The 19451-nt window shown below is 41.5% G+C and overlaps 1 protein-coding gene across 5 annotated transcripts in view; it reads right to left on the bottom strand.

Moving 5' to 3' along the window:
• Window positions 1–2254: 2254 nt before the first annotated feature.
• Window positions 2255–19451, bottom strand: part of LOC145438277 (MOB kinase activator 2-like) — a 60214-nt gene continuing 43017 nt past the window's right edge. For 3 of the 5 annotated variants that reach the window (XM_080315670.1, XM_080315666.1, XM_080315668.1), the window contains 4 exons: window positions 8700–8848; window positions 5724–5820; window positions 5535–5659; window positions 2255–3950 (listed from right to left, as the gene is read on the bottom strand). In XM_080315670.1, coding sequence (XP_080171796.1) covers window positions 3523–3950; window positions 5535–5659; window positions 5724–5820; window positions 8700–8848 — 799 coding nt within the window. In that variant the 3' untranslated portion in view covers window positions 2255–3522. Of the gene's footprint in view, window positions 3951–5534; window positions 5660–5723; window positions 5821–8699; window positions 8849–9510; window positions 9787–11426; window positions 11999–19451 lie in introns of those variants that run through there. The other 2 variants (XM_080315667.1, XM_080315669.1) reach the window with 2 other exon arrangements.

The following is a 19451-nucleotide window of genomic DNA, read 5'->3' as shown; positions in this document are numbered from 1 at the left end:
TTTGGTTCAATTTTAACAAGTATAAGCCGCCGCAGAGCCAATTAAAAGTTTTGATTTATTAGGAAAAATTTTTAAAAAATATTCTCAAATTTTTCTGTCAACTCCGTGAAATTGTTGAGTTGTCACAAAAGACAATGCAGAACAAATATGGCTCAATTCCAACTAGTATAGAAGCGGTCTTATTCTAGTTTTTCGTTGATAATTCTGGGATTATCCTTGATTTAAAAATTTGAATCGGCTCTCGTTAGAATTGAACCAAATTTGGTGTGCAGCGTTTTTTAGGGTAACCTGACAATTTAATCAGTGAATGGCTGGAATCCGAAAAGAAGTTATTTTTGAATATCGTGAAAACAACGATCACGATCACGCTTTCTGGGCCGCATAACGCAGTACGTCTCCAGATCGATTAGATCACGCTAGAATCAGGTATTAATGATGGCCATGAATTCTGCCATCTGCAGAATATATAGCCTGGCCTATACCAAGATTTTAGATTATTTTCTTTCATTCTTGGGCGTGCATTAGAAACGCGTGCAACTTCTCCAGTCGGCGGGTCGGATGTAGGAAAATTAAGTATCTTGGCGGGTCGGATAGCTGAATCGATAGATTATTCGCCCATTTATCCCCATATACAAGGAATAAATCGCATGTAATGAATGTATTGTAACTAGGGGTGGGCACAATGATTCGAGTACTCGAATCTGAATCGAGTATTAATTTTAATTATTCGAGTCGAGTAATAAAAGTCGATTTTTTTCGAGTACTGAAATTATCGGCTCCTCGCAACTGCAAGTTAATTTACTAACGAGAATTATAGGTTCGATACTATTTTCCACTAAAGCAGACTTGAAACCTTGATTGGCCGTGTCGCAGCATACGAGACGTAGTACAGAGCTACGAACGTTACTGGAAATGACACATTTCTGAAGTCATGATCATCCCTGAACAATGAACATTGTCAAGAAGTGCAATGAAATCGGTATGGTCGAAAAAATACCAAAGTATCTTTAATGTGACGGATAGCAGGCATTATGTTCCTTTGTGTTGACATAAAGGGTACATATTTGAACTTTGACACATTGAATTCTGTTATGACGTCATATTGAGTGATACTCGACGCATAATGCGGGATTCAGAATCGAATCACTCAGGTACTCGATTTTGCCCAGCCCTAATTGTAACGACGGCGATGTCATTTCAAAGCCATTTCTTACCGATAATCACGAAGACAACGAGGATTTGAGAACACCATTGTCATACAGGCGCCGCCATGTCTGCTTCTCTCTGACCAATCAACACATGGTGCAATCCTTAATTAAGACTTCAAGGCGTTCGATAAGCCTGGTACCTCAAATTTACCAAGACATCAATTCATTAGGGTTGAGTTCATCGTAAATGCCGATAATGCAAGTCTTCTCGCTTCTACGAACTTATGCGTATAAGCTCCACTCTCGCACGCATTCTTGGTAATGTCCATTCTCGGTATTGGTTTCCGTGGTATTGACCGGACACCGGGCCACATTATCAACTAAGACGGGAAACTGTCCGCGGGCCTTCTGTTGCCCGCCCCTTATCTAGCACGTGGTTCGATTCTAATTCACGTATTGTGCTTCGAGTCTAGTGTCACTCATTATGACGTCATAACAGAATGTAATATGTCAATTTCAAATATGTACCTTTTATGCCACCACAAAGAATATAATGCCTGTTACTCATCACATTACGATTATTTGTTATTTTTCGACCACACCGTTTTCGTTGCACTCTGTGACAATGCTGTGGGATGATCATGACTCCAGAAAAGTGTTATTTCCAGTAACGTCCGTAGCTTTCTTTGTACTGTTTCGTATGCTGCGGTATGGCCAATCAAGCTTTCAAGGCTTTCACAGTGGAAAATTGAATCGAAACTACACTTCTCGTTGATGAATTAGCTTTCAGTGGCGAGGAGCGTATAATTTCAATACTAGCAAAAATTGTGTTTTACAGCTCGACTCGAATCTCTGTGCCCATGCCCAGCCCTACTCGGTCGTGTTGAGTAGAAAACAGGAGTCACGTCTTCTTTCGACGAAATAATGCCCGATGCTATGCAGCAACGTTCCTCCTTCCTACTAAAACCGGAATTTACACACAATCGTACCGATCTGTGCCTTCCAGCCCCAGGAAGTAGCCTACTCCTTATCTAACGCTCAAGAATCTCGTCTAACCGTCAAGTCCCTAACGCGTCCCCCAGTCATTCACAAAAACACAACGCCCATTCCGTTGACAGTGCTTCCATTGATACGTCACCTAAATGAAGAATGACTAAACAATACGGAATCGTAATAAGGAAAAAGCAAGTAGCGTAAAAATCGACAGAAACAGCGCTGCATTCTAAACGACGGGTTAACTTTATAGAGAGCGGGCGTTAAAAGTGTATAGCATTGAAACGGACTCCGTCCTTACCAGCAAGCAAAGTGCAACAGCCGTCAAAGTCTATCGCACCAGAGTCCAGTCAAATCACTCGAGTCGATGGCAGTGAACAACTTGTCATGAAATTTAGTCTTGCAAATCGCGGGATCAATACGGAAAAACCCAGTCGTAAATTCGACTCGTTTTGTCAGGCTTAAGGTTCGACAAATTCAGGCAGCCATTATCCCAAACCGCCGAATAATCAAACCTCTCGTGTCAAATGGATACAGATAGATTACCAGCAGGAAAAGGACAATATATCGCCGTTAGAATATCACTTTCATAAATAGTTTGTCAGGCTCGGAAAAAACAATGCGTGTAGAGAATTTCAAAAAATTGCTAGAAACTTACGGCAAAATAACCAATTCTCTGGACAGAGCAACATCGGTAAGATGCAGGCAAGGGTACATCTCTCTAAATCGCAGTTTTTCTATGGTTTCAGAGTTCGCGCGGGCTTGGAAAACTGGAAGACGCCGGTCCGCTCGAAACAACAAGATCGGCTACTGCATAAATAATATAACTTAATATTCGTCCGCGTTGGATTGTCCCAGGGCGCCGGGCTAATAATAGGGGCGCGTGTGCATAAAAAGCGCGCCCAGCAAGAAATCGCGGTAACGCTGTGTAATTCCGTAAACAAACCCAGAATCAAATCGCAACCGCGACCGATACTTTTGCTTCGTCCTGCCAGCGCAGCGTGCGTCATACACTGCGGGGGTTCGGCAGCGCCACGCGGCAGAACGTTTCCGGCCCACGTTGTACGAGGGACGGCCGAGACACGGACAGACCAGGACAGGGTACAGAAACGTAGGATCTAACGCGCCTTATCTACATTGAGAAGAGTATCCTACGACCATCTTCAATAAATGTTGAAAGTTTACAATGTTTCGCATCATCAATTGTGTTCTTCTCAGGGAGCACTTCTCAACGCGGACAACATAGCACGCTAGACCCGAACCTCGCCAGACTTGTCCGAATTAGCACCAGGGCCACACATCGGCCCCGTAGGGGCCAGGGTTTTTTGAAAATAAAACCCAAACGAACCACAGTCGGGTACAACCCCGCGTGGGCCTAGTTCTACGAAGCCACGTAGCTGTTCGAGCCGGACACCATCCCGTTACTACGCCCAAAACTGGACGAATACTGCCCCGACGAAAAAGTGTTATAAGTCTGCGGCCCGGCGTTACCGGGAGATAAAGGGCTCTTCGATTTGCCAGACGTAGACGGAGACGAGTCCGAGCTGCGTGCCGGTTCCTCAACGCGTTTGCTTTTCGAAATCTGCATCAGCGCGATAAGATCCTTCAGAGGTTCTAGTTCCTTATCGTCCAATAGCCCAAACTCTTTGACGAGTAACACGAAATGCATGAATATGATGTTGAGATGTCCGTGCAATGCGAACTTGTGGAGCTGCGCGAAATGGGCGGAGTACATGTGCGAGAGGACGTGGAATAGGAAACGGAGCACTTTAGAGATGTCGCCGTAGAACGTCTCGCCAAAGGTTTGCGCTGAAAAAAGCGATAGTTCAGACTACAGATGGTTTTAGGGCAAAATCAAGTGTCGGAGCTGAGAGTGCTAGGCTTTCGATTCCATTGCCGATCATCACGAAGTCGACTCAGTATGAATGATTAAACCAGTGGGTCTTAACCATGACCAACAAGTTTACGGCTTACGTTAATCTGCAAGCATTCGGCGAACCCCAAATGTTCGCCCGAGTAACAAAAATCTAGTAGGTCGAATACATTTAGTGTAGAATACTAGCGCGTCGACAACAAGTGTTAAAAGGACAAGACCATAAGTACATGATTTTCACACAAAACAAAAGGATTGCAAGAAGGAATATTTACTGAAAATTATTGCGCCATCTGCCATGAGTCGGGTGTGAGCCTTCAGATTCACCTCCAGTGAACCCTTCTATCACTTCCACTACTACCCAACAGTTTGTCAAAGTAAAACTACTTGATAAGCTTTGGATTGTGTTCAAAGTTTTAGGTACTGTTGGGGCATGCACGAATCGTTTATTTTACGAGTGAGAAGTAATGGTAAACGAAAATGCACCTATTTGCAGAGTCGTTAGTTATTGTTAGTAACAAAGCAGGGTTTGCAACTTCTACGGTAATCTCCTCAGATTATCTACTGAAAGTGAGCGAACCCTTGTCCGAATCTACTTAGAACTTTTCACACCTTCATTTCTACTTTGACTTGTAGCTTTGACATGTTTTTGTTACTTCTACTTGTAATCGAGTAGAAATTTACAGACCTACTTCTTTTAGATTACCCGAGCTAACAAGTAGTACCTCCATTGATATCACATTAAACTCAATGTCATATTATTTATGACCTTGTATATCTCATTGCGCTAGAAATTTGACTTGAATATAGAATGCACCAACACACAGCCATCTCTGCATGTTGAAAAAAAAAAAATTTCACGAACAGTCAGCTTCCCGGCATAATTGACGTGGCAATCGACGTCATGGGGAACATCGCATGAATCACACAGCGCAAAACACAGGATCAAACTGTCGGGGTCGACTACGTACAAGCTTGAAAAAGGGGTAACGAAACGCTTCACGCAAAAACACAAACTGAAGAATGGATTGGACTGTTTTACAGACAGACTAATCAGTATTGATGAATTGAACAAGCATAGAGAAGGAGACTGGTCCCATCGGTCTCAATTAAGAGACAGGCAAACTAACTCAATGCATCCGCTTATCGCTCACGTTGAACAACTTGAACCGACATTTTCTCCCAAAACTCCAGACTAATCAGCATGGAGAAAATAAGTGAATCGTCAATCGGGTCATTTTAGAAAAACCCAAGCATGAGCCAGGCGGTTGAAAACTGATTTCAAGTATAACGAAATACATGATATAGGGAGAAGTTAATTCAGATGACAAAAAGAGTACATCGCCTGGTAGAGTAGCAAAAATGTCGGATAGGTACTAACAACTGCAATATGGGCCGAACCACAGGAATTTCAAGCACAAGAAATAACCTCACATTCTATGCCTGATTAGTGAAAAAGTAGGGAAGCGTAACAGGTAGAATAAAAAAGTTAGCAGTCTATTAGCAAATCGAAATCTTACCATATTTGGTGGGGAATAATTTTTCGTTGCTGACACACTTCTGACAATAAGTCATTACGTAATCGATATATTGCGGAGCTGTGCATTTCAACTTCTTCCCCCTGTCGTCGAGCCACAAATATTGTCTGTAAAATGACGCATGTTATACAACTGTAAAAAAACGCAGTGTCAAAAAATGAGAAATCTTACATTTGACCTGCACCTTGCATAGTAGGACACGTGTCGGCTGTGCAGAACTCGGACATAGTACCATATTCGAGGTTGATATTGTGGAATAATGAAATCACTGGAAAAGAAGAAGACCTCGTAAAAATCGCAGACAGAGAGAATCTGCATCACAGGATTTACAGGATCGATTTATATTTATGCGCACCCATCGCAAACACTAGGCTGGAAATGTATAATTAATAAATGAGAAAGTGCAAACTACTTTTTTTTTATCCGAAATAAAGCGCTTTATGTACAAGGTATAGGGTATTGTATTGATTTCAATCTTGCACTGAATTACATTACCATGAGGATAAAATGACTGCACACCAACAATTTGATTGGAAGTAGATTCTTCAACAGGGTTATGCTGCAACAATTTGTTGATTGTGCGATTTGAGACAGCTAGAACACTGCTACATTCGAGTACCTCATAATCAAAGGTAAAAATAGATACAAAACCAACATCAGACAAAATTTTGTGGCGTAGCGAAAAATAGTTTGAAACAGGTGAATTGAGAATGTCATATGCTTGATAATTTAATGAATAAATTGACTAGCATGTCAATAGAAGAATTCATTATCTGTGCTACACTCATTCGAAGCAATCATCAGATTCCACTGATCAGACAGTGAAAACAAGTCGAATTTCCAAGAAAATTTTGTACAAACCAACATTATTCGCAAGTCACGCACATTAAAATTAAGGCACCAATTATCCCTGAAGTTGAGAATCAGGTATCAAAAACTTTGAGCAATCTTACACAGTTGTAATGATCTAGTGATCGTCAAACCCACGAATGTCAATTTCAATTGCATCAACAGCACAAGACAAAACACCGGGACCTACACTCGCAGCAACCTTGGCGAATGAATAATTAACGAAGCCGCCGCAAAATATGTCTGCATCAGACTGTTGGAAATCAATAGGAAGAATACGGCTTAGTCTGGCAATATTGTTTCCAAGGAAGCCATGCGGGTCCATTTCATCATATCCCAAATTTGAATGTAATGTATATGGGAAAAGGGGCACACATATTTAGAAATAGAAAAGGATACGATTGGCCGCATCAATTTCTGTCATCAGAACAGCAGTCATACTGACTAGGCCTATCATACTAAAATTTTCAATATATAAGACACTAGATTCAAGATGACCCAGATCTTCTACTAATACTTAACAAAAGTGGCAATAACTGATTTGTTACTAAGAACAAGTGAACTAAAGTCCAATACAAATCATACAATGCAATAAAAAATCTATATCCACTAGAAGAATCGAGTCAAATCCAATTACAGGAATTGTAGAGCTGATGAGAACCTCATCAATTGCTATTCTCAGTAAGATTAATTTCCTCAAACAAGGCAAGGCGACCGTGCAAGGTATGTGATAGAAAAACTCGTGGAATATGCTAGAACGTGGGACCATGTATCCCGTCAAAAATACCAGACCCATTATGTCACGGGGTTTGAGCCATTATCAGTTTGACAATAGTGTTGCTCGATTCAAGATAGAAACGAGACAACGATAACAAAATAGATAGAACAACGGTCGGTGTAACATGATACTAAAAAAATCAGGGGATACAGAAAGGATCAACTATCCCTGACTAGACATGGCAGTAACCGAATACGAACTTCTTCCTAGTTCTATATAGCTTGAAACCATTGCAATCAACACTTTTGAATAGCAACCAAAGATTCCGTATCATTTCGGCACAAAAGAAAATACAACATCCCACTGACTACAGACTTAGCTGCGTTGACACCGTACTATGGAAATATAACAATGCCCAGGATATTGGTCACCAGTTTTAGTATGGTGAAATGCGTCCATGTTCTATGAGAGATGTGATATGGATCGTGAGTCATATCCTACACATAACCAAAGCCTTTATAAACCATAAAGCAGTCTATGGGTTTCATTGAAAAAGTCTGGATGCAAATCATAGTAGCCCATCCCTCAGAACCGTCATTACATTGTCACCATACTACTGGTGATATGGGATTAACCTAGGATGACATGCTGGTAAGCATGAATCTGGATTGGGACTCGAACAAAATGGATTCCTAGATTTAGGTATTATTTGGATCTAAGCATAAAATATTCAAACAGTCGGAGTCTGGATTCTTGAGAAATTCAGAATAGGACCAGACCCTCACAATTGACGGGTGAGTTATCTCAGCCTGGGTCATATTGTTGAAAATATCTTGCATTTTCACCTAAAAACCATTTGGCACAATCCATCATTTCAAAGATCACATAAAACAAGTCTAACTACCAAGAACAGCTTATCTACTGTTACAGCGAGAGAGGGGAGGCTTCCAATCTCTGACAACCAATCAAAAAAGTTAGAGACATAGCCTACTATGGAACCATCACTTCCACTAAGCCAAACCAAATCCGCAAAGACAATATACAAGGCACAAAGGACGGTAAACAGACCAGGCTTTCAGTTGAACCACACAAAAGACTAGCTGTCAGTAACCCACTGTAACGCCACGCCATATCAAAGGACAATACAGTGTCAACCAAGAATAGAACAGAGCTCGATTTGCTAATAAACGGACCGAATGTGTGTGTATTACTCAGAAGAGACTCAAGATCTTACTTCCGACTTGGAGACTGATTTGTTATAATACTATAGTGTCGGCAAAAATATTTCAAAAATACATGCAAGTCACAAAATCCGTTGTCTATCACAGCCAAGAAGTTTTGAACAGAAAATTTGCAATAATACAACTGAATTAGTGTTTCATATGGTAATCTAGTAGTTACAATGGGAAAAGAGCGTGTTGAGATGGCTATCCAGGTCAAAAATTACGATTTTGTTGACTTTTTGATGATTATCAGGACCATTACCTAATCACGATTATATTGCCATCAATTAACTGTTGATAGGCGCAAGTTGAAGGTCTAGTCAGAAAATTCAACTACATAAACGCGCACAATCTCACCTTGTGTTGCTACCCACTCCCTCTGGTCAATTTTCGGCGGTAACTGCACCACTTGATGTAGGCAAATATTTTCTGGCGTGGGACGGGTTAAATCTGGATTCAGATACGGTTGTTCTTCCTTCACCACTGGCTTTGGCTTTTTGTTTTTTCTGCAAATGAAACGAAGATATAGTCAATGAGGAAATATCTTCATCTAGCGAAACACTAGGTGAAGGAAAATGCACTATACTTCATCCATCAAATATTACTTCTAAAAACGTTGTAGATGACACGACGCCTTTACCAAATGCCGGTTGTGAAATTGGATAGAACATAAAATTAAGGTATTAATAGATCAATTGTCACCAAGATATTACAGCAAGGCAAAATAATTTGTGAGGCAATTCACTATCAGGAACGAAAGACATTTCTGTTTCACATACTTCAGTCCCAATTTATTTCAGTTGCTTTTTCAGATGAGCATAATCATCGAAATCCTTCTGAACACGGAATTACATTCGACCTCAAATACCACCAGCAAAGTGCTACCTTGGATTCAACATAATCTACCTCTCCCGAATACCGTAATTTCGCGCCCGCTATTTTAGGCGCTCGTAATTATAGCCGGGGATGTGTACAATAGCGTGTTGAATACCCATGGAAGCATTTCGAAATCGGACATCAGCATTTGTTATCCAACAAGCTGGCGTCGAAACAGCGGGTAAATAATCGACCGTTGCTAAGACAGAGTCGAAATCAGCAACCAAACGCAAATAATACCCACAGCCAAGAGCCGACATGATTACGACTTCGTATAACTCAATCGTTTTACCTCATAAACGAAAACCGCTCCATACCTATACACGACAGCACGAAATCATGCTACATCCTACCTAACCGACCGCCTATCAGTCTAATCGCGGTTAAGCCACCATAACCGAATGGCGTCACGCGTTTAGCAGCGTGAGTCAAATGGCACAGCGCTAAATGATAGCGCGAACATAATGAAAACGGAACTGGATATCATCGGCATTACGAATTGGTATACACGCGCGGCAGACGTGCATTCATAAAACGCATAAAACCTCCACCAACCCGGGCGAATACTGCGGCAGGAAAATGCCACGAGGTCTAAATATAGGCTTGGTGATTATTCAAATATTCACCTTCAAAGCTAGCAGCCGAAAACGCAATTCCGCGGGATAGGCTTGAATATTTAGGACAAACCCGAATTAGGCCTACCGACAAAAAAAAAGCCTAACATCAACCATGTAGGCGGGGAAAACACAGATATACACAGCCTGTGAAACTTAACGGGGTCGCGGGCCTGTCTCCATAAAAGGCTATGATGTAAAAATAGCGTACGGCACGGGTACATTGAGAGGTCAAAACGGCGCAGTCGTAAATTCTCTTTTAACAAGCTCTCACGACCCGGTTAGATAAGGTTACGAAAGGTATAAAACGCTTGACAGTCCGGGCCGATCCGGATTTCGCAAGACAAAAGGCGATTACAATTGACAGTGCCAGTGCTTTCAGCAAGCGCGTATCGGTATCGAGTGAGAATGACAATCGCACAAAAGTGGCGTGATTCGCTGCGTCATAATATGACGGCACCGTCGACGGGCGCTGCACTACCACTTACAAATTGCATCAAAATCAAGTATGTGACATAATCGCTCTGTGAGTCCATCAAATATCAAGTTACGGAGTGGTACAAAGAATGACTCTTCCCTTGTCACAAGTTCACTAGCAATCTCGTATTCGACTGACCGTTTAAATAATCCAACGGTTTCCGCGCAATTAAATCGTGGATATCCACGACATGGCACTTCTAACACGTAGAGACACGAACAGAGACATGTGGCTGTGTTTTTACTGCCTCTATCGACGCGATTGCTATATCGCAATATTAATTGCCAGTGGCATTGCCGCTGGTGATAACAGCATAATAGCAATAAACATATTACAGAAACCTAGTCAATACTTATCACCGCTGCGCTGGAAGGATGTAATATGTAAACATTTCTGCCTCTAATTCCAATCAATCAGTCTTACAAACAGTCAACAAACCTACGCCAAGCCAACGACTAAATAACACAGGCGCCTTTGCGAACGGCACTGGGTGAAGGTTAATTTGTTACAAAATCGGTGTATGCGGTCGCATGTTTTCTGGTTCAATTGATGACGCTAATCATACTGGTCACGAGACCACATTGTTACACAGCTACAACAGATCGAGCGGGTATCTGCGATTTGCGGAGCAAATATCGCGCGACTCTGTTCACGGTGGCCAACACCCAAGCTCTTTAATTGTTAACCGACAAATTCGGGCCAATACCGCGAAATCCCGTAGTGCGAGCGTCAACAGGAAAGCGCTCGCATTACAATTTACAACATTCGACTTGCATCGAGTCTTCAATACATTCACAAGTGCGATGCAAGTGGCAGAAATGCGAGCTGCACGCAAATCGCTAAGCATTCTGACAAATTTTGATGATATTCTAGTTTTAGCGCCTTTATACCAATATTTCGAAATTTTACATGCTCAATACCATAACGTAAGTTTAAGCGACGCCATTTTAGACAGCACAATATCCAGAGTTATACCTATTTTAAACATTACTGTCAAACAAGTAGCTTACTAGCAACATACAACTAGTGCTGCTGTTACAAAACCTTGCGTTCACTTAGGGTTGATATACAACGGCGCTACAACGCACCAAGCGCACCCGAAAGCTCCCAACTTACCGTATTTTACTCTTTTTAACATTATTATTATTGCACCCGCTTTTCTTCATCTTATCATTTTGCGGCGATAAAATCTGCAGCAGTTGGTCCAACATTGTCATTTGTTTTCCTTTTTTTAATATTCCGCGTAACAGCAGTAATCCTCGGTAACGATACCGGAGTTATAAAACCAAGGCCAAGCAGCCGCTACAATTTCTAATATAATATCTAGGCAAGCAGAGAATCAGGGATAACTGATCATTTCACTCGATTGTGATGTCAAAGTAGGTCTGAGCTGTCATGACAACGAAATCAGCCTACAGTTTTGTACTAAATCCGCACTCTGCAGCGCACTACATGGCGTGCTGAACCCTCAACGCTAAAGTCCAGCGTGCTGTCTACGCGGCAGCCTGACTCACAGTGATCAGACGGCGCTAACAGCACTCTGGCTAATGCGCCTACAAAAAAAGGCAGACGTCTCTCTCTACGATCGTACGAGCGCGCCGCGAAAATAGATCTCGTCCATCTCAAAGTAAACAAACACGGGCATCCGAGTATTCTATCACAACAGTGAACGTAGTTTTATATCGACGACTTTAACACGGCCGCCCGCGGCTCGCAAAAACCTACCAGGTTTTAAACCGAATAGTTCAGCAGCACTAGTCACGAAATGGCCCGACAAAGGAAGCACACACGCATAACAAGCGACGCTTTCTGACACGATAGGACAAACCAGACTTGTAGTTGTTATCGCAAATGTCGGTAAACTAATTCGCGAAACGTTCCTTTGCTGTAATATTAATCATATAGTCTAATTTCTGATTTTCCTGAAATGTTTCCTGAAATTGGAGTACAGACATTGGCCATTCTCCTGCTTATGAGAACGAGCTCAGGATTTATATGAAATGAATCTGTTTTTTGCCGTAGTTCCTTTGCGAATTCAGTAATTTTAAATCTGATCAAACGTGGAAAACATTGAGTAGCTATAATTATATTTCTAATCTTCCGGAAACGCTGAGAATTTTCAACTCTGCGAAAAACACCGTTTACGTGTATTTGCAGAACTATCACGGGATTAGTTACTGGTGGCGCGGGAGAAAATCACACGCGCGCCCTCCTGCGCCTGAAGACTCTCGGATGTAAAAACTTCAATATACAATTGCACATTAGGGCTCTTCAAAAATGACTTTTTTCTCAAATCGTACTGGCTACTTGATAAAATTGTTAGGTTACCTAATTGAAGCCTACACACAAAATTTGGTTCAATTCCAGCCAGTAACCGCTTTGCTACAGGAGAATAAAGTTTCTATTTATTATATAAAAATAAATAATAAAAAATTTGAAAATTTTCTGTTCACCCCATGAAAGTGTTAGGCTGTCTATAGAAACGATGCTCACCAAATTTGGTTCATTTCCAGCCAGTGGAAGCGGAGTTATTGCCGTCGAAAAATTTGGATTTGAATAAAATAGTATTTACGGTGACCGATTTTTTGTTCATTTATTATAGTTGTGCTCACCGTAAATACTATTTTATTCAAATCCAAATTTTTCGACGGCAATAACTCCGCTTCCACTGGCTGGAAATGAACCAAATTTGGTGAGCATCGTTTCTATAGACAGCCTAACACTTTCATGGGGTGAACAGAAAATTTTCAAATTTTTTATTATTTATTTTTATATAATAAATAGAAACTTTATTCTCCTGTAGCAAAGCGGTTACTGGCTGGAATTGAACCAAATTTTATGTGTAGGCTTAAATTAGGTAACCTAACAATTTTATCAAGTAGCCAGTACGATTTGAGAAAAAAAGTCATTTTTGAAGAGCCCTATTGCACATGGACAATATATTCCTATTGAAATAAACCCGAATATTTTCGGCCGACACTCGTCAGGGGTAATCGTCAGCGATTAGCAGAGAATTGAATAGAACATTGTATATGAACAATGCTGCGCTTGTCAACATTTACAGACAATAGCATGGCGCGATTCCCACGCGATGTAACCAACTCTGTTTAGAACTGTGCCATCGGCGGCATCCGATAAATTAGTTGCTACCCGCGGTTATCCATATGAAGCATCGAATCCAAATCAATATTAATAGTTTGTTTGCTTCAACCTCGGCGAGCGGCCCAGATCGCAAGATTGATTCATATTAAAACCGTCGCTGACAATATAAATGATAGCGCCCGATCATTAAAAGCAACCGTCAGGATCGTATCCCGGCAGTAAATTTAATAGGAAATTTACAAGCACAAGGCCATCCTCGTGACCATACAAACAGTAATATTATTATAATACTTATAAATCACATCACAAAAGGCCGACAATGCTATTTGATGTGGTTTGAAATTCAGTAGGAAAATTTCAAATGCTATGGTCTCATCGTGACGTCACACTGTCGTTAGTACACTCTCCACTTTACAAAATCCGGCGTGTAAAAAGTATGTAGTTTCGCCTTAAAACTGATCAACAGCGATGGAAGTAGTCGAAAATACAGCCACTTGTGCTTGTTGTGAAAATAGCCAAAATCGACTGGAGTTCTCCAAAACAGTAGTTGCAGACGATTACCCCTGAATATTGTCAGCAAAAAATATTTGGGTTTATTACAATATGAATATGACTCTTGTATTGTTCTGTATCTCTCCAAGACGCTCTTCAAAAATTAGATTTGCCTCGACACTGATCATTGATCAATGAGCTCCTTTGCGCTTAATGCCCGGAGTCGATAGACGCAAGATATGTCATTGCCTCCAGGTCCAAACAGCAACAGACCACCAAGAAATCGGACTACAACATCTCAAGCACTCGCAATACACTACAATCCCTCTGCCGATGAATTACCCGGCAGTATCGCTACGATTACGAGATTAATTTCTCTCACAAGGCAAGACATGTCATTACGTACTTGTCCTGCCTATTCCGCGCGGCGCGCAGTCTCTGTGTTCCCCCCGTGCGATGACGCGAGGCGTATTATAGGACCGCGTTCCGTGAAATCATAGACGCCTACAGAGGGTTACGTCATAGGACGGACGAAACGGGACTATTCACAACGAATACGGGAAGGCTATTCTGTGTCGTGTTTTCTTGCTGTGCGATGACTATCTGTCTGAATATGATTCTCCTTATACAAAACCGTTTCCTCTTACGCGATCTATACAATTTACGAGCACTGGTCCTATTCCATATTTGAAACCAACGAAGTACCAATACCAGAACCAAAGGTCGCATAAGAACCTTGCCCGAACACGCGCTGTGGTTCCCCGAGGGGTCAGCAACAAAAATCATGATTTTTTGGGGTGTTCAAGTATAAATTAGTTTTGGGATGTGTTCACACCACTTATACGACTGAAATTAGTGATATCACGGTAACTGAATATATATTCTCTAAAACTGTAACTATTCATAGCGTGATTAGTCATTTTTCAAGACGCAATTCCGAAAAAAATAGCCACCTCGGACCAACCGCAAAAAGTATGCCACCTCTCAAAAAAAAAATCTACATTTAAAGCTAACCGAGTACTTCTTAGATTTACATTATCTACTTTCAATTGAAATAGTTATGACAAGTCTCAAAAATCGTTATTTCAACTTGTAATTGAGTACAAATTAAGCAGTTATTCCGACTTTGACCAACTCTGGCGGTTCCAGCCCCCTAAAACAACGGGATGCTGAAACAATCTTGTTCCTTATGACGTCACAACTCTAGTGACGTCATCCAGGGGCATGAAGAAAATTTCCTCATCAAAGGAAACATCTTGTTTGATAAGCTGATACGCGGCTCTAGCACAGCGTCGCAAAACGTGTTGCTTTATATCGCGCGGCGTGGAGGGATTTCATCACGGACGCTGGCAGTTCGCGATATAACGTGACAGCGGATACGCATCTCGCGAGAATTAGAAACGTGAGCGGTACCAGGTGATCGCCAGCTTAGGATGTTATGTCATGAATTTCATTGATTCTGTGATGCGTATAACAATACATTTTGTATATTCATTGAGAATGCATTTGTCTCGGTCGACCAGCGGCAATTCAACTGTGAGCAAGAGATGGCGTACCAGCATTTTTAGTGGCGTCACGATTCTTCCCGTGCAAGGGTCGGCGCGCACAACTACAAACGCTGCGTATCGAATTGGTATTTTAAACACATTGCATAAATCATCGCCGATTTATGAATATTTCAAACGCATAACAGTGATACACACCGCATTCAAAGTCTCAGCAGAAAAACGACGCCCTCAGCATTACATCACCTACCGGATAACAGCTGCCTAATGCTTTAAAGATGAATGAATTACCGAAAACGGGTGACGGTGACGTAGCAAACGCGGCAGGAGGCGCGCGACGAAGGCCATCTGCCGACCCTGACTTTGCGAGATTCCGATCTCAAACCCGCACATTCTCAAACCGGCAGATTTCTTGAACCGCTTAATGCGCAATTAGAACTAGAACAAGAACTACTCACTACAACTAAAACTAGAACCAACCATCTCAATTCTTGAAGAGCTCATCAATTTTTATTTCACCTGAATCGGTACCGTTTCCCCACACGAACATCAGTACAAGTTTGAGATGAAAGGAGTTCCTATCCACAAAGCCCGCCCCCATGGCTCGCCCCAGTTAGTACTGATAGCGCTGAGCTAGCAATGGTTGCAGGAACATCACACCGCAGAACACCGGTATCACGATTCACACCAAACGAAGACACGGTGCGTTTTCTAGTTGTTTTGCAACTGAAGTTTTGTTATAATAACGCACAGGTACAACAAGAATTAGACCTATGCAAAAATACAGCAGTTAGCTGACTGTAATGTACTTCCAAAATAAGCTATCGCCAAGCACCTGCACGTTGCGTACACAGCAGTTTTCAGCAACGTCTGACGCACACAAAAGCGCTAACATATGCTTGTCAGCTCGCCACGAACAGGAATCGCTACCCCGATAGATCTCAAAACGCAGGCCAAAACGATTTTTTAGCTACGCCGGCCGCAAACTGGAAAGCAACTCAACTGCATGATAGTTCGATAATATTCCTCGCGCGGCAAAGCACCACGAATATCCGGACGAGAGAGCTAATCAAACAGTGTCACGTGACTCATAACAGCATGACTTCAAGAATGATGGATGCCGCGATTATGACGCAAGAACCGATGATCTGAAATCGATTCAACAAATACAGAGGGCCAGAGGTGGTAATAAATTCTACTTTTCGCAAATACCCAAGCATAATTTGCATACCTGAACTACATAGTGAAGTGCTTAGGATTATGGACTGCCACTTCTACTGCAGTTTTCAGTTTTGGGTCAAAACTAGCAACGGATTATCTCCTTTCAGTAACTTAGAAATAGTTACTTCAGTTTAATTGTACTTGAGTACCAACGAGCAACGACGACTACTTTACGCATTAGATTAGAATCAGAATTACTTGCCTCGCAAAAACTTGGAAATTGACTTTTATTCTGAATCAGGAAGAAACACAACAAAAATCAAGTTTAGTATATATCAAAGCAGAGCCCTTTATCATAAGCACGAGAATGTCTGCACAGCAAGCCTGGCTCTCTTCACACTATACAGCTCTACCGTAGCATTTTCACAGAAACATTTTACAAATTACGTTGGAATTATTTTAACGAGATTTCCCTGTAACCAGACAACTAGAATTATCTAGTGAGTCTGTTACGGTTCTCCTGCAAATTTCCGCTGGCAACCTCGCAGCATATTGACCTCCAGGGCTTACTTTAAGACACGCCGATATCTCGACGATACATTAATCCCGAGATAACGCAAAGAGCCACCATCTACACGCAAATCTATTTAGAACCACACCAAGTCACCGCTACGGTCATGTCACGAACGAACAGCATTATAAGAAGCAACCAATCCCTTGCCTTGGAGGCGCGGTCGCTTTGATAACCAATCTTCATTTCAGCTCATTAGCCCGTAAGCAACGACATTCCGTAAAACACGAGTGCGTATTTATATAGATTACAAATTACGCTGACTCTTCAGAGGCATAGTCAAATTGGTGTGTATATGATTAATGCGAATTGCCTATTACAGGAACATACGCGGAAGGCAATTATGACGCAGATATCGAAAATAGAATATTAACATATCGCGCAATGCAAAAGTATCGAGATATAAGCTACGGGAACGTCGTGGTACCAATTCTCAAATGTGAACTGCGTTGCGTGCAGTGTCCCCTGTCCAGGCATATTGTAGATTGCGCAAGCTAAATCGACTTAAGACAGACTATGCATGTCCCGCGCGGTCGATATCCAGAAATGCCTGTATCGATTGACTTTGACACAGTTAGCGACCGAATTACAGAGCCCTACTTCTAAATATTAGCTTACGTTCCTACGGTAGCAATCGACGTATTAGGGTCGCGTGTTGTAGAGAGCGATCATTATACTCAAAAGGGCCATGGCGACCGTTCACCCATCGTCACTGCGGCGACTTCGAAATAAAAATTGCAAGGCCATCAAAAAATCTTTAGATTGCCGTGGTGATGACAATTAAAGATGTTTTGAGTAACTGCGTAGTTACAAGGGTACCATTTCACCTCGTTTTCCAACAGTATACGACCTCAAACCAACCCTTCTAGTTCTATTCACGCCCATGTTTTGTCGTGCTAATTGTAACCTTGTGTCTGGGGAATGTAACCTGGCACCCGCAGACCAAATCTATATATTTTCTTCTGGAACGCTTGAGCTAAGCGCCAGAAACATAAAAAAAACTCAAAATTATCCACATCAATATTTCGACAAGATCCATCACATAAATGATATCGGATAGCATGAAATTTTGTTCGCGCTCCTAGTGATATACCTCGAGGTTTTCAATGCAATTCGATCCGAATTTTTGAAGTCACGTAATCACCGTTACCAATTTCTAATAAGATAGATCGTGGCCTTTCCACTATACTACAAACAAAGCCTTACTGACATAGTTTTTCCTCATCTCCGATGGTGAGCATGCGAACGACCTCGGGGGGACTTTACCACGGTACGATCCGAATCCAGACTAATACAGGGTCCGCGGTTTTCCAGTCAACCATTATTATAATGAGAGAGACCAGGAAACGGGTAAATACTCTTCCGAACTGATGTCCTTGCTAAAAATACACCGCATTAAATTTCGAGACACGGGGACATTCTCAACACGTTATATATTGATTGTCGATGCCCGATGGCGATCTGTAATCTGGCGTAGTCGGATCTGCTACATTGCGGCGCGGTTTCTAACCCGGATTAAGCCGTTGACGGATGTTTTACAACGCTTCGAAAGTAACACATATTTGCGACCAACAACGAATATCTTAGCGATCGAGATTTATATCCGGTCCTCACATTTGACGGATCAGCTACCGACAGCTATAGGGCAACTTTTAAAATTTTCAGCTATTCTGAATTAGATTAGAATTACAATTATAGCTATTAAATAGTATAATAATATCAATATACCATTTAATTTTATATTGCAGTTCTGTACCTCAAGAAGCTCTTCAATTATTGCTATACATTTATCCAAATTCAGATTAGAATAAGAATTACAATAACTGAATTGGCGAAACCTTGCAGGTGTGAATGAGCTTCAGTTTATATATGTCAGAGTTCGTTTTATTGAGTATGAAAATGGAAAATGTGTGTACAGTAGGGGGTATTCAAAAAAAGACTTTTTTCTCAAATCGTACCGGCTACTTGATAAAATTGTTAGGTTACCTAATGCAAGCATGCACACCAAATTTGGTTCAATTCCAGCCAGTAGCCGCATTGCTACAGGAGAAGAAAGTTTCCATTTATTATATAAAAATAAATAACAAAAAATTTGAATATTTCCTGTTTACCCCATGAAAGTGTTAGGTTGTGTATAGAAACGATGTTCACCAAATTTGGTTCAATTCCATCCAGTGGAAGCGGAGTTATTGCCGTCGAAAATTTTGGATTTGGATAAAATAGTATTTATGGTGACCCGCAGGCCCCGTATCACCTGCATTTCGCTTGAATTAGTCAAATTACAAAAACACAATTATCTAATTGTCCGAG

The sequence above is a fragment of the Botryllus schlosseri genome, chromosome 4 (genome assembly GCF_051294905.1).
Source record: "Botryllus schlosseri isolate E-star chromosome 4, Bs_hap1, whole genome shotgun sequence".
Classification (NCBI taxonomy): Eukaryota; Metazoa; Chordata; class Ascidiacea; order Stolidobranchia; family Styelidae; genus Botryllus; species Botryllus schlosseri.
Note: the sequence above shows the minus strand (reverse complement) of the source record. Positions and strands in the feature narration are given on the sequence as shown.